This window comes from Loxodonta africana, chromosome 3, assembly GCF_030014295.1.
Source record: "Loxodonta africana isolate mLoxAfr1 chromosome 3, mLoxAfr1.hap2, whole genome shotgun sequence".
Classification (NCBI taxonomy): domain Eukaryota; kingdom Metazoa; phylum Chordata; class Mammalia; order Proboscidea; family Elephantidae; genus Loxodonta; species Loxodonta africana.
This window is the reverse complement of record NC_087344.1, coordinates 20,077,301-20,093,375: the sequence shown is the minus strand read 5'-3', so window position 1 is coordinate 20,093,375 and position 16,075 is coordinate 20,077,301. Positions and strand designations below refer to the sequence as shown.

General features: G+C 39.7%; 1 protein-coding gene and 1 pseudogene across 1 annotated transcript; both read left to right on the top strand.

The window, feature by feature from the left end:
* The first annotated feature begins 2,840 nt into the window (after nt 1-2,840).
* Nucleotides 2,841-3,425, top strand: LOC100677533 (olfactory receptor 7G2-like). The gene has a single exon (XM_064279881.1). It carries the CDS (start codon nt 2,841-2,843, stop codon nt 3,423-3,425), a length of 585 nt encoding a protein of 194 aa, XP_064135951.1.
* A 9,462-nt stretch (nt 3,426-12,887) lies between these two features.
* Nucleotides 12,888-15,871, top strand: LOC100665098 (olfactory receptor 7G2-like; annotated as a pseudogene).
* Nucleotides 15,872-16,075: the final 204 nt, after the last annotated feature.

Here is a 16,075-nt window from a genome sequence, read left to right as displayed (position 1 = left end):
CTCTGCTAAGTTTTCATTATTTGTGTTGATGCATCTAGACCTAATTTATTTGTTTACATTGCTATATATTTCTTCAGCTGTCCATGCCAAATGAGTATTGATATCATTGATGTTCATTTAGGATGTTTCCTTCTTCTGCTTCTTTACGTGAAAAAGATTCCCAGACGGCATTTTCCCATATAAATTCTTCCCTGCAGTTTGCAGTTATTATGCCAGGAATGTTCTCTCTTTTTGTCTTCCCTCAGCTGCCCTGTTCATCACTTTTGTCCTAGGAGTAACAGATGCCAGATGCTAATATTCATCACACACACACACACAATCATATTAGGACATACCTTTGTGACGGCCCCATATACTGAGCACTGTACTAATTGCCTTTTGCCTACTCATTTCTCATCATTCCAACATCTCCATAAGTATTTGTTTTTTAATTTTTTATCGTGGTGCAAATATACACAACAAAACACACAGGAATTCAGCAATTTCAGTGACACTGAAATTCAGTTCAGTGACACTGTTTACATCCTTCGAGTTGTGCAACCATTCTAGGTATCTTTTTCCAAATTATCTCACCACCAGGAGCATACATTCAATGCCTTCTAATCAAAAACTCTCTTGTCCCAGTCCTTCCACCCCTGGGAACCATTAATAAGCTTTGGTTCCTTTGTATTTGCTTACTTTATATAAATGACTTTATACAGTGTCTGTCCTTTTGTGACTGACTTATTTCCCCAGCATAATGTTTTCTAGATTTATCCAAAAGGAACCCTGTTGGCACAGTGATTAAGCAAATGACTGCTAACTCAAAGATCGGTGGTTTGAATCCAACAGCCATTCTATGGGAGAAAGATGTGTCAATCTGCTTCTATAAAGATTATAGCCTCGGAAACTCTATGGGGCAGTCCTACTCCTTCTCATAGGGTTGTTATGAGTTGGAATTAGACTGGACACCAAAAAAGTATTCAATTGTGTGTATACATCATACTTTGTTTATCCATTCATCAGTTGACCATTTCAGTTATTTCCACCTTTGGCTATTGTGAAAAGCCCTGCAAGGAGCATTAGTGTACAGGTGTCTGTTTGCATTTCTACCTTTACTTCTTCTGGGAATATAGTTGGATTGACTTGATAGCAATTGGTCTAGCATTGGGGTTGCTGGGTCATGTGGTTGTCCCATGTCCAACCTTTTGAAGGATGGCCGACCTGTTTTCCACAGCAACTATACCATTTTGCATTTCTGCAGGAAGAGATGAGGTTTCCAATTTCTCCACATCCTCTGCAATGTTTATTCTTTTCTTTTTTTTATCCTCGTCATTATAATGGGGCGAAGGGATATCTCGTTGTGGTTTTGATTTACATCTCCCTAATGGATGACTTTGAGCATCCTTTCATGTGGTTGTTTGCCATTTGAATGACCTCTTTGATGAAATAGGCTTTAAAAAGAATGATATGTCACCTATCATGTCCAGGGAAGAATTTTTTAATGCTTCATATAATTGGGAGAACGGAGAATCTCATCTACTTAGTTGCCTAGCTTTTCTTGGATTCAGTCACTAATGCAGATGACATATGTTTCCATGAGGAAGTCTTTTGAGCTTCAAGTTTATAGATAACATTTTCTAATCTTCACCTCAGATCCAAAGTGTAGATCTGGTTGGATGCCATTCCATCTGTTACATACAAACTTCGTAGGCAGAGGTGGAAATACCCTGGAGACTTTATTTGAAGGAGATACGAAAATTTTTTAAGGGAAATTATGAAATCTGAGTGACTAGGGGTATTAATTGTGTACTATTTGGAGACATTAACAGAGAGACATCAAGAGAATCAACTTGGCAGTCAGGTCATCTGAGCTCAGACACAATCACTGCTACTCACTCACTTTGCACGTTGTGTCTATGACATAACACCACCTTTCCCAAGTGTGCGCCCAGGTTGATGGGGGTGACAGTATGAACTAATTCATCATTGACAAGCTCTTTAGGGGATTCTGAAGGATTCCAAAGTTTGACAACCGTTGCTCTGCAAATGGATTTCATTGTTTTAATCCATTTGAAGGCATGGAATAATTCTGAAGGGAAAAGGCCATGCTTATTCTTTACTTCATCTTCATAACTTGGTACAGTGTGTTGAAATAGAGTGGGTGCTCAAATAAAATTTGAACCTTTAGAAGGATTGGAGGGAGACAAAGAAAGAGGCATAAGTGGAAAGAAAGATTTGAATATTTCCTTAGGTTCATAATGTAGACAAGAACATTTCTTTCTGAAGTAGTGGTTTTCAAACTTCAGCATACATCAGAATCACGTGGAAGTCTTGTTAAAACATAAACCGTTAGTCCTCATCCCAGAGTTTATCATCACTAAGTCTTGAGTGGGTCCCAAAAACTTGCATTTCTAACAGGATTTCAGGTAATGATCTTGCTGGGTGTCGAGGAACCACACTTTTGATTATCTGTCACCGCATCTTTTCCATCAGATTCACCAATAATATGGAACCCAGAAATCAAACAGGTGTTTCAGAATTCCTTCTTCTGGGAATTACAGAGGATCCAGGATCACAGCCTCTCCTCTTTAGCCTATTTCTGTCCATATACCTGGTCACCCTCCTGGGGAACTTACTCATCATCCTGGCTGTCAGCTCTGACTCCCACCTCCACACCCCCATGAACTTCTTTCTCTCCAGTCTCTCCTTCACTGACATCTGTTTCAGCACAACCATGACCCTGAACATGCTGGTGAACATCCAAGCACAGAATCATAACATCATTTACATAGGGTGCCTCACCCCAGGTCTGTTTTGTCCTGGTTTTTACTGGTTTGGAGAATTTTCTCCTTGCAGCAATGGGCTATGACCTCTATGTGACCGTCTGCCACCCACGGAGATACACCATTATCTTGAACACCTGCCTCTGTGGCTTGCTCTCCCTACTCCCCTTACTAACTAGCATTGTGAATGCCCTACTTCACAGTCTGATGGTGTTGCATCTGTCCTTCTGCACAGATCTGGAAATCCCTCATTTCTCCTGTGAACTTGCTGAGATTCTCAAGCTCACCTGTTCTGATACCATCATCAATTACATCCTAGTGTATTTTGTGGTTACTGTATGGGGTACTGTTCCTCTCTCTGGAATCATTTGCTCTTACACTCGGATTTTCTCCTCTGTTTTGAGAATGCCATCAGTGGGTGCAAAGTATAAAGCATTTTCCACTCCTGGGTCTCACCTCTCAGTTGTTTCCTTAATCTCTCAGGCAGGCCTTGGTGTGTACATCTGTTCTGCATTTACACACTCTTCCAGCAAGACAGCAGTAGCCTCAGTGAAGTACAGTGTGGTCCCTCAAATGATGAACCCTTTTATCTATAGCCTGAGGAACAGGGACATGAAAGGAGCCTTGAGGAAAATCATCAGTAGGATACCATCATTTTAGTGACTGTGTCTTCTGTTTTGGGCTTGGGATAGGATGGGTCAATGTGGAAGGAATACTGCTGACATGGATTGAATTTTATCTCCTAAAAATATGTGTATGAATTTGGTTAGGCCATGATTCCCAGTATTGTGTGATTGCCCACCATTTTGTCATCTGATGTGATTTTCCTATGTGTTGTAAAATCTATGTCTATGATGTTGATGAGATGGGATTAGAGACAGTTGTGTTTATGAAGCAGGACTCAATTTACAAGATTAGATTTGTCTTGATCAAATCTCTTTTGAAATATAAAAGAGGGAAGCTGGCAGAGAGGCAGGGCTACCTCATACCAGCAGGAAAGCAGTGCTGGGAGCAGAGGATGTCCTTTGTATTTGGGGTTCCTGAGCAGAGAAGCTCTTAGACCAAGGGAAGATTGACAAGAAGGACCTTCCTCCAGAACTTGTGGAGAGAGAAAGGCTTACTCTGCAGCCGATGCCCTGAATTTGGACTTCTAGCCTACTATACTGTGAGAAAATAAACTTTTGTTTGTTGAAGCCACCCACTTTTGGTATTTCTGTTATAGCAGCACTAATAACTAAGGCAACTGGTGATCCAAGATGTCTGACAGTTCAATCAGCATATTCTTCTAAAACAACTGGGTAAAACAACAGCTAGGTACATTTCAGTTAATTCATGATGAATGGAGAAAAATATTAAACTTGTCAAGACTTTCATTTTACTTGGATCCACAATCAACACCCATGGAAGCAGCAGTCTGGAAATCAAATGCTGTACTGCATTGGGCAAATCTGCTGCAAATAATTCTTTAAAATGTTAAAAAGCAAAGATGTCACTTTGAAGACTAAGATGAACCTCACCAAAGCCAAGGTATTTTCAATTGGCTCATATGCATATGAAAGCTGGGCAATAAATGAGGAAGATGGAAGAATTGATGCCTTTGAATTATGGTGTTGACAAAGACCCTTGAACATACCATGGGCTGCCAGAAGAACAAACAAATGTGTCTTGGAAGAAGTAGAGCCAGAATGCTCCTTAGAAGCAAGGATGGAGAGACTGCGTCTCATGTACTTTGGACATGTTATTAGGTGGGATCAGTCCCTGGAGGACATTATGCTTGGTAAAACAGAGGGTCAGGGAGAAATAGGTCACCACTGAAAGAGACGGACTGACAGTGGCTGCATCAGTGGGCTCCAACTCATAGCAATGATTGTGAAAATTGGACAGGACTGGGCAGTGTTTCATTCTGCTGAATTGACTTGATGACCCCTAACAGCAAGAGTAACAATCAAGAGATAATCTTTCCTAGGAATCATTAAGAGAACATCCTATATCATCAGCCTGAATTGGGGCATATGCCCCTTCTAAAAATAGTTACTGTCAAGAGAAATTTCATTACCTTGGAAGGACTAAATGAATGCTTTGATTAGAAAAGTGTGAAGTGTGGTTAAGTGCTACAATGATTACAAATGTTTAGAACAATGCCTGCCATGTAGAATTAAATTAATTTACCTAATGAATGCGAGTCAGAACAATTTATTTACAAGTGTAGCGCTCTCTCCTTTTGTATTCCTTCTGTTTCCTATATTTGAAGCACTTACTTCAGCCATTATCCTAGTTTACTAGTTTGAATATATATTACCAATTGATACTTGTGTTGTAGGTAATGCCGTATTTGGAAATACTTCATTGGATGTTTATTTGTCCTGCTGTGTTCTCTTTCTTATCCTGAAAGAAAAACTTGAAATTTTCATTCTCAAGTGACTTGTTTTAGTGGCTTATTTTTAAGTTGGTTGGATTGATCAGTGTTTTCCCTTTTGGACTGTGCAGGTTGTATTTTCATTTAAGAAGTGATTAACTCCTCCAATCTCATAAAAATGTCTGCCTATATTGTCTTGTAAACATTTAATCACTTTTACTTTTGTGTTTAAAAGGCATTGGAATTATCTTTGAATATGATGTGATGGAGAAACCAATTTCATTTGCTTTCCATATGGATAAAAAATGATCTCAGCATTATTTCCTGGATGATTGCATCTTTTCTCTGCAATGCCCTGTTGTCATAAATAAAATGTTTGATGCTTCTGTCTTTGATAAGTGTTCACATAGATGAAGATCCTATTAGTTCTATCTTTCAATATAGTACTAGAACCATCCTGTTTTAGTCATTATAGTTCCATGATATATCTTGATAGTTGGTAAGGCAGATAGTCCCCATTGTTCTTATTTGCCATCAAGGTAGATGTTGTTTCTCCTTGTTCTTGTATAAAATTTTTAAACCCTGGGATTTTTCTTTCTTGTGCTAACCTGGTCTGGTTTGGGCACTAAGGTCGTGCTAGCCTTATAAAGGGAGATAATATCTGATCCCTAACATTTTCTGAAACCTTCCTTTAATCTTTAAATTAACTCCCTCGAGTGCTTTGAAGAATGTGCCTATAAAACTGTGTATCTCAGTTTGTGTTTTGTGACAAATTATATCATTGAGTACTTTATTTGTTTAATGTTTCCAAGATTACTTGCTTTCTGTTTCTGCTTGAAAGAATTATAGTCAGGTGGATGTAACCAAGACCAACACTTCCACTTGTGCATAGAATTCAACCTCTCCTGTCTGTGTTAGGACATAGCTCTGGTAATTCCCCCATCTCTGTCTTGCATCATCAGGTTTCTCCCTTTGACTTGTTCATTTTCAATAGCATGCAATATATTTGAATTCCTCAAATCTTACAAAAAAGAAAGAAAAAATAACCTTCCCTGAACCCCTCATTTTGCTCTACCAGTAGACTCATTTCTCTGCCCTCTTCATATAGCAAAACTCCTCAAAACAGATGTCTCCACTCACTCTCCCCAATTCTTCTCTCTCTGTTTACTCCTGAAGTCTATGCAATCAGGCTTTTGCCCCAACACTTTACAGAGAGTCCTTTTGAAGAGCTGCCAATGTTCTCTACCTTAACAAGTCCAACCCAGTTCAGGTCGGTTAATTCTCTGTCCTTCTCTTTTCAACCACATGGTCTCTGATTATTACATATTGGCACACTTTCTTCACTTGGCTTTCAGCACCGTATATTATTTTGACTTTATTCCTACCTGACTAGCTACTATTTCTCAGTCTCCTTGATGTGTCTTCTCATCTTTCCAATCTGTAAACACTGGAGGGCCCCCTGTTTCAGTCCTCAGACATCTTCCTCTCCAACTACATTCAATCCTTTGCAACAGCATCCAGACTCATCGATTTAAAATTCATCTCAAGACAAATGAATCCTAAATTTGTACTTAGAAAGGAGCACTTCCCCAAATGCCAGACTTATATATCCAACTTCCCACTTGCTATCTCTCAATTAAAAAAAAAAAAAAGGTGTTCCATCAATTTCTGGTAGCTTGTTTTTCACCAATGCCTTCAGTGCAGCTCAGACTTCTTCCTTCAATACCATCAGTTCTTGATTGTATGCTACCTCCTAAAATGGCTAAAAGTCTACCAATTAGGTGACAGTTAGTGACTCTGTGTATTCTTTCTATCTTCTTTTGATGCTTCCTGCATCATTTAATATTTTTCCCATACAAACCACCAGTATTGCAATTAGAGGCTTGAATTTTTTCTCCAGTTCTTTCAGCTTGAGAAACACCAAGTGTATTCCTCTCTTTTGGTTTTCTATCTCCAGGTCCTTGCACATGTCATTCATTATAATACTTTACTTTGTCTTCTCAAGCTGCCCTTTGAAGTCTTCTGTTCTACTCTTCTACTTCACCATTTCATCCTTTTGCTTTAGATACTCGACATTCAAGATCAAGTTTCAGAGTCTCTTTTGATATCCATTTTGGTCTTTTCTTTCTTTACTGTCTTTTCAATGACTTTTTGCTTTCTTAGTGTATGAAGTCCTTGATGCCATTCTACAACTCATCTGGTCTTTGGTCACCAGTGTTCAATGCATCGAATCTATTCTTGAGGTGGTCTCTAAGTTCAGGTGGGGTATACGCAAGTCATACTTTGGCTCTCATGGACTTTTTCTAATTTTCTTCAGTTTCACCTTCAGCTTGCATATGAGTAATTGGTGGTCTATTCTGCAGTCAGCCCCTGGCCTTATTCTGACTAATGATATAGAGTATATACATCTTCTCTTTCCACAGGTGCAGTCAATTTGATTCCTGTGTATTCCATCTGGTGAGGTCCACATGTATATTCGCCATTTATGCTGCTGAAAATGTTATTTTCGGTGAAGACGTTGGTCTTGCAAAATTATATCATGCAATCTCTGGCATTGTTTCTATCATCAAGGCCATATTTTCCAACTACTGATTCTTGTTCTTTGTTTTCAACTTTTGCATTCCAATCGCCAGTAATTATCAATGCATCCTGATTGCATGTTTGATCAATTTCAGACTGCAGAAGTTGGTAAAATCTTCAGTTTCTTCATCTTTGGCCTTAGTGGTTGGTGTGTAAATTTGAATAATTTTCGTAGTAACTGATCTTCCTTGTAGATATGTGGATATTATCCTATCACTGACAGCATTGTCTTTCAGGATAGATCTTGAAATGTTCTTTTTTTTTTTTTTTTTTTACAATGAATGCAATGCCGTTCCTCTTCAAGTCATCATTCCTGGCATAGTAAACCATATGAATATCCAATTCAAAATGGCCTATACCAGTCCATTTCAGCTCACTAGTACCTAGCGTATCTAAGTTTATATGTTCCATTTCATTTTTGATGATTTCCAATTTTCCTAGTTTCATACTTCGTACATTCCATGTTCTTATTATAAATGAATATTTGTAGTTGTTCTCATTTTGAATTGTGCCACATCAGCAAATGAAGGTCCAGAAGCTTGGCTCCATCCAGATTGTTAAGGTGATCTCTACTTTGAAGAGACAGCTTTTCCTCAGTTGTATTTTGAGAGCCTTCCAATTCGAGGGGCTCATCTGCTGGCACTATATCAGACATTGTTGTGCTGCTATTCAAAAGGTTTTCACTAGGCAATTCTTTTCAGAAGGAAACTGCTCAGTCCTTCTTCCTAGTCTGTCTTAGTCCAGGAGCTCAGCTGAAACCTGTCCACCATGGGTGGCCTGCTGGTATTTGAATACCAGTGGCTTAGCTTCCAGTATCACAGTAATAGGCAAGCCCCACAGTACTACAAACTGACAGACATGTGGGGGCCTGTCAAATGGATACAGTTTTAGAAGTACTTCCTTGTCTATGTCAAGAAATTTGGAAGACAGCTGCCTGGCCAAATGACTGAAAGAGATCCATATTCATGCCTATTCCAAAGAAAGGCGATCCAAAAAAATGCAAAAATTATAGAAAAATATTGTTAATATCACACTCAAGTAATATTTTGCTAAAGATCCTTCCAAAGTGGTTGTAGCAATGTATCAATATAGAACTGCCAGAAATTCAAGCCAGATTCAAAAGAGGACATGGAAGCAGGGATATCATTGCTGATGTCAGATGAATCCTGGCTGAAAGCAGAAAACACCAGAAAGATGTTTACCTGTATTTTATTCACCATGCAAAGGCATTTGACTCTGAGAATCATAACAAATTATGGATAAGATTGTGAAGAATGGAAATTCTGGAATGGTTAATTGGATCAAGAGACAGTCATTCGAAGAGAACAAGGGGATAATGTGTGCTTTAAAGTCAGGAAAGTTGTGTATCATGGTTGCATCCTTTCACCATACTTATTCAATCTGTATGCTGAGCAAATAATCCAAGTAAGTGGACTATATGAAGAAGAACTGGGCATTAAAATTGGAGGAAGACTCATCAACAAAGTGAGATATGCAGATGGGCAACCTTGTTTAAAGTGTTGAAGAGCAAAGATGTCACCTTGAAGATCAAGGTGCGCCTGATCCAAGCCACGGTATTTTCAATTCCATCTTATGCATATGAAAGCTGGGCAACGATTAAGGAGACCAAAGAAGAGTTGATGCCTTTGAATTGTGGTGTTGGCGAGGAATATTGAACATACCATGGACTGCCAAAAGAACAAACAAATCTGTCTTAGAAGAAGTACAACCAAAATGTTCCTTAGAAGCAAGGAAGGGGAGACTGCATCTTACATACTTTGGACATGTTGTCAGGAGGGATCAGTCCCTGGAGAAGGACATCATGCTTGGCAGAGTACAGGGTCAGCGGAAAAGAGGAAGACCCTCAATGAGTTGGATTGAGACAGTGGCTGCAACAGTGAGCTCAAGCATAACAACGATTGTAAGGATGGCTCAGGACCGGGCAGTGTTTCGTTCTGTTGTGCATAGGGCCGGTATGAGTTGGAACGGACTTGACGGCACCTAACAACATGAACAGCATTTTCTTGGTCAGGGAGCCCTGAGGATTCAGTGGTTAAGTGCTCAGCTGTTAACAGAAAAGTTGGTGTTCATACCAACCAGCTGCTACACAGGAGAAAGATGTGGCAGTCTGCTTCCTTAAAGATCACAGCCTTGGAAACCCTGTGGGGCAAATCTGCTCTGTCCTACAGGGTTGCTATGAGTTGGAATTGACTTGTCAGCAGTACATTCACTTGGTTTGCATTGGCTTGGTCTTTCAGGATTTACACTACCTTGGGAATAGAATGATAATAAAAGTGTTTGGTTAATGAGGAGCTTTGGATATTGAGTCCCCAGAGACACAGAGGCTGTAAGTAGTCTACCTGTGACCACTTTACTCAAAAGTCCTTCTCCAGTCAAAAAGCAATGCACCTGAGACTCCGTTCAGAGATGGTTCTCATGCCCAGGAGCCTGGTGCCTTCCTTGGTACCTCTGCCTTTCCTGAGTACTGACCTTCTGGCTACATCATCCAACAACCAGGGCAGATGTCAAGCATCATTCCTCCATGGTGCCAGCCAGGTAACCTAAATCCCTTAGTTAATGTTTGGAAATGAGGACAAGTGTTTCTCTGTAGCTTCATCCAGGGGAAGGTGTGAAGACAGTACATGCATGAAATGATTAGAGCCAAGTCACCCATGGACTCCTACATGTCTCCCATCTTCCTGACATGTTTCCTTGTGTCTTTGTACCCAAATCAGGCAGCTCTTACTCAGCTAGTCTCTTCCTGTGTCTCTACAATGGCAAGGATCAAATTCTTTCTGTGCAGAAACCTGCCCCTTCTCAAACACTGAGTATTACAAAATTCCCTTATTGTATTCTTGTGCTGGTGGTGGTGAGGAGAGTTGTTGAGCTTCACTTTATCTTCCTATCCCTGGTACTTGAGATACCATCTTTAGGAAAGTTTTGGTATTATCCCTGGTGCCAGGCTCTGAGAGCTATGGGGAAAGAAGCAGAGACCCAGGCAGACTTAGCAGGCTGCCTCACTAGGTTATTTCTTTCTCTTTATAAAACTACCAAATATTTGAAATTAGAATACTACAGGCAGTATAATGAAACAACCAAAGAAACAAAAACACCTGTTACACCTTCCAGAATTCATATTGTTCATGTTTTGCTGTAGCAGCTTCAAGTATTTTTTTTAAGTAACAAAATATATATACAGAAAACATCTGCTTTGTAATCCTCTCTGTTGCTCTTTTTTCCTCCCAGAATCAGCAGCATCTTGGATGTGATGGTATCCCCCAGTCATGGTTTTATATTCTACATGTATATTTCTCTCTCTCTGTATATGTATGTACATACACACACACACACACGATCATAGACACACACACATGCACACAGACAAGCGTATATATTTATACATGTATTTTTTATGTATATACATAAGGCAGTAGTTGGGTAGACAGATAGAAGGCAATTAGTAAAATAACTGTCAATGAGAGAATGAAGAAATATATTGTGGTGTAATAATATAGTGGAATACTCTATTGTAGTCAAAATTAATGCAGTGCAATTAAAGGTATCAACATTCATTAAAAAACATACCAAGAAAGCCAAATGTAAAATGACATATACAGTACAATTCTGTTTATATAAAGCTTTAAAAAATATGAACTGTGCAATTCTATGGAAGAATTATACTACATGTAGTAAAAAGTGCAGAGGAATAAGCTCAATCAAGTTAATGTAGTGTTTAGCCCTGGAGAAGGAAAAGAATCAATATTGTGCAAAATACATGATGTGGGGAGCCTCAAATAATCCTGCATTATTTTGTTGCAATAAAAATATCTAAAGCATGGTTGGTGACGTGTAGGAATTGCCAGTGGACTGGTGGGTGCCCAACCCTTCATTCTTATTCTTTCTATTTTTCATTGTGCTTGAATTATCCACTAAAAAATAAAAAAAAAACTCACTAGGTGTCTCAGTCATCTAGTGCTGCTATAACAAATATAACAAGTGGATGGCTTGAACAAAGAGAAATTTATTCTTTCACAGTCTAGTAGGCTACAAGTCCAAATTCAGGGCACCAGCTCCACAGGAAGGTTTTCTTTCTCTGTCAGCTCTGGAGGAAGGTCCTTGTCATCAATCTTCCCCTGGTGGAGGAGCATCTCAGACTCAGGGACCCTGGGTCCAAAGGATGCGCTTTGCTTCTGGTCCTGCTTTCTTGGTGATATGAGGTCCCATTGTCTCTCTGCTTCCTTCTCTCTTTTATAGCTCAAAAGAGATTGGCTTAAAATGTTATCTGATCCTGTAGATCTCGTTGATATAATTGCCACTAATCCATTTCATTAACATCATAGTGATAGAATGTATAACACACAAGGAAATCACACCAGATGACAATATGGTAGACAATCATGCAATACTGGGAATCATGGCCTAACCAAGTTGACGTATATTTTTTGGCAACACAGTTCAATCCGTGACATTCAAGTAGATTTTTAAAAATAATAATAAAAAAAATTCATGCTGTAGACTTCTTGTCATACATTTTTTTTTTCCTCTGCAAGGATTTGATTATGTGTGTTGATTCATCTAGACCTCATTTGTTGTTTTTCATTGCTATATATTTCATCATTTCATCCACACCAAATGAATATTGATATCACTGATGTTCATTTAGAGTGTTTCTTCCTTCTGCTTCTCTACATGTGCAAGATTCCCAGTGGGAGTTTCACCATATAAATTCTTCCCTGAAGTTAGCATTTATTATGCTAGGAATGTTCTCTCATTTTGTCTTTCCTCAACTGCACTGTTCACCACTTCTGTCCTAGGAGTAAAAGATGCCTGGTACTATTGTTCATGACATACACACACACACACACACACACACACACTTATACAATCACAACAGGACATGCCATTGTGAGGGCCCCATATGCCGAGCACTGTACCAGAAGTAAAAGATGCCAGGTGCTATTGTTCGTGACACACACACTGTCTTCGTCATCTAGTGCTGCTATAACAGAAATACCACAAGTGGATGGCTTTAACAAAGAGAAATTTATTTCTTCACAGTAAAGTAGGCTAGAAGTTCAAATTCAGGGTGTCCGCTCCAGGGGAAGCCTTTCTCTCTCTGTCAGCCTTCTCATCAACATTCCCCCAGACTAGGAGCTTCTTTGCCCAGGTACCCTGGGTCCAAAGGACACACTCTGCTCCCAGCACTGCTTTCTTGGTGGTATGAGGTCCTCCTGTCTCTCTGCTTGCTTCTCTCTTTTATATCTCAAGAAATTGCCTTAAGACACAATCCAGTCTTTAGATTGAGTCCTACCTCACTGACACAACTGCCACCCATCCGCCTTCATTACCATCATAGAGGCAGGATTTACAATATACAGGAAAATCACACAGTGCTGGAAATTATGGCCCAGCCAAATTGATACACACATTTTTTAGGGAATATGATTTAATCCATGACACACACACACACACACAATCACAATAGGATATGTCATTGTGAGGGCCCCGTATGCTGAACACTGTACCAGGGGTGGTTTTCAAACTTTAGCATACATCAAAATACATGGAAGACTTTTTGAAACACAAATGGCTAATCTTCATCCCAGAGTTCATCATCAGTCAGTCCAGACTGAGTCTGAAAAACTTATATTTCTAAAAAGATCCCAGGTGATGCTCTTGCTGGGCATCCAGGAGCCACACATTTGATTATCTGTCATCCCATCTTTTCCATCAGATTCACCAACAATATGGAACCTAGAAACCAAACAGATGTTTCAGAATTTCTTCTTCTGGGACTTACAGAGGATCCAGAACTGCAGCCTGTCTTATTCAGTTTGTTTCTATCTATGTACCTGGCCACCCTCCTGGGAAACCTACTCATTGTTCTGGTTGTCAGCTCTGACTCCCACCTCCACAACCCCATGTACTTCTTTCTTTCCAACCTCTCCTTCGTTGATATCTGTTTCAGCACAACCACAATCCCGAACATGCTGGTGAACATCCAAGCACAGAATCAAATCATCACTTACGCAGGCTGCCTGACCCAGGCCTGTTTTGTAATGATATTTACTGGTTCGGAAAATTGTCTCCTTGCAGTAATGGCCTATGACCGCTATGTGGCCATCTGCCACCCACTGAGGTACACCATCATCACGAACATCCACTGCTGTGGCTTGCTCTCCCTACTCTCCTTACTAACTAGCATTGTGAACGCCCTACTTCACAGTCTGTTGGTGCTGCATTTGTCCTTCTGCATAGACCTGGAAATCCCTCATTTCTTCTGTGAACTTGCTCAGATTCTCAAGCTCGCCTGTTCTGATACCCGCATCAATTACATCCTAGTGTATTTTGTGGCTACTGTATGGGGTGGTGTTCCTCTCTCTGGAATCATTTTCTCTTACACTCGAATTTTCTCCTCTGTTTTGAGAATGCCATCAGTGGGTGCAAAATATAAAGCTTTTTCCACCTGCGGGTCTCACCTTTCAGTTGTCCTTATTATATGGAACAATCTTTGGTGTGTACATCAGTTCTGCGTTTACACATTCTCCCAGGAAGATAGCAGTAGCCTTAGTGATGTACAGTGTGGTCCCTCAAATGATGAATCCTTTTATCTACAGCCTGAGGAACAGAGACATAAGGGGACCCTTGAGGACATTCATCAGTAGAATACTGTCATTTTAGTGATTGTGTCACCTGTTTTGGGCTCTAGGATGGGTCAAATTGGAAAGAATACTGCTGATCAAGGATGTCTTACTGTTTCATGAGCAACTTCTTTTAAAATGATTAGATAACATAATGGCTATGTACATTTCAACTTATTCATGATGAGTGAGAAAATGCTGAAGTCGTCAATAATTTCATTTTACTTGGATCCACAATCAATGCCTATGGAAGCAGCAGTCAAGAAATCAAATGACATATTGCATTGGGGAATTCTTCTGTAAAAGACTTCTTTAAAGTGTTAAAAAGCAAAGATGTCACTTTGAGGACTAAGGTATACCTGATCCAAGCTAGAGTATTTTCAATCACCTCATATGCATGCCAAAGCTGGACAATAAATAAGGAAGACTGAAAAAGAATTGATGCCTTTGAATTGTGGTGATGGTGAAGAATATTGAATACGCCATGGGCTACCAGAAAATGAACAAATCTGTTTGGAAGAAGTGCAGCCATAGCACTTAACATCTACGCCATCAGGGTTTCCAGTAGGGTCTGTGAAAAAGAGGAACACCTTCAATGAGATGGATTTACACAGTGGCTATAACAGTGGGCTCAAACATAGCAATAATTGTGATGGTGGTGCAGGACCAGGCAGTATTTTATTTGTTGTGCATAACTGACTCGATGGCACCTAACAACAACAACACGTTTCAACTTGAAGATGAAACTTGGCTTTTCTCTTTATGTAGCTCTGTGCTGTTTGTTAAACTCTCTAAGTTCAGTTTGTTTTTTTTGGTCAGGTGCCATAAAAGCAGAGCCTGAGGCAGGTGTTCTTATTACACGATTTTTGGGGCAGTGGTCTAGGAAAGAAGGAAAACAGGAGAACGTGGATAGGGCAGGGAAATTATGTAAACAGAGTTGTGGTCATAGCTAGACACTAGATTCAGCCTGATTCTATGAATAGAGAAATGCGATTGGAAATCCAGACTTAGCCTGCCTGTGAGGCAAGAGAGCTCTTTTTTCATGTCCCAATTTAGTAATTACTGAGACATATCATTGGTAAGCCGTATTTGTTCAAAGCAGCATCAGTATCCACAATACTTACATCTACAGAAATGCCTAACTAGGTTATCTCAATTGGCTTGAGATAATTTTGAGATATTTGAGCTTCCTAAGTGTGGAAGCTTTCAGTTCTAATAAGAAAATATAAACTCTGACTCTAATATGCTCAAACCATAAAGTTATTTTTCATTATAAGGAACAGACTTCAGAGGTAGAGAAGGCACAAGAACAGGACAGAAACACTTTATTTACTCTCCCATAAGTGGCTTCATCCTAGAACTTTTTCCCCTTGTGGTCTCCTGATTACTACAACAAATGCAGGTGTCATATCCACACGTGACGCCTAGAGAGAGAATCCTTACTGTCCTTCCCTGGATCTTATATTAACGCACGTGTTTCCATGGAGTCATCAAGTGACGTTCCTTCCCATCTCATTACCGAGAATAGAATCACAGGCCCCTACTTAATCTAATTCCTGGTGTGGGGAAAAAAAAAATTACCCTGAGAACCTTAGACTGACGATTTGAAGTATAATTCCTGCTGGGATGTTAACCCCTATGACCAAAAGGAGTACCTACCAAAAATGCCTGGCACAATGGTAAATGTTCAATAAAGCTTTAAATGGTCATTGTAGTCCATGTCTTGTCTATAT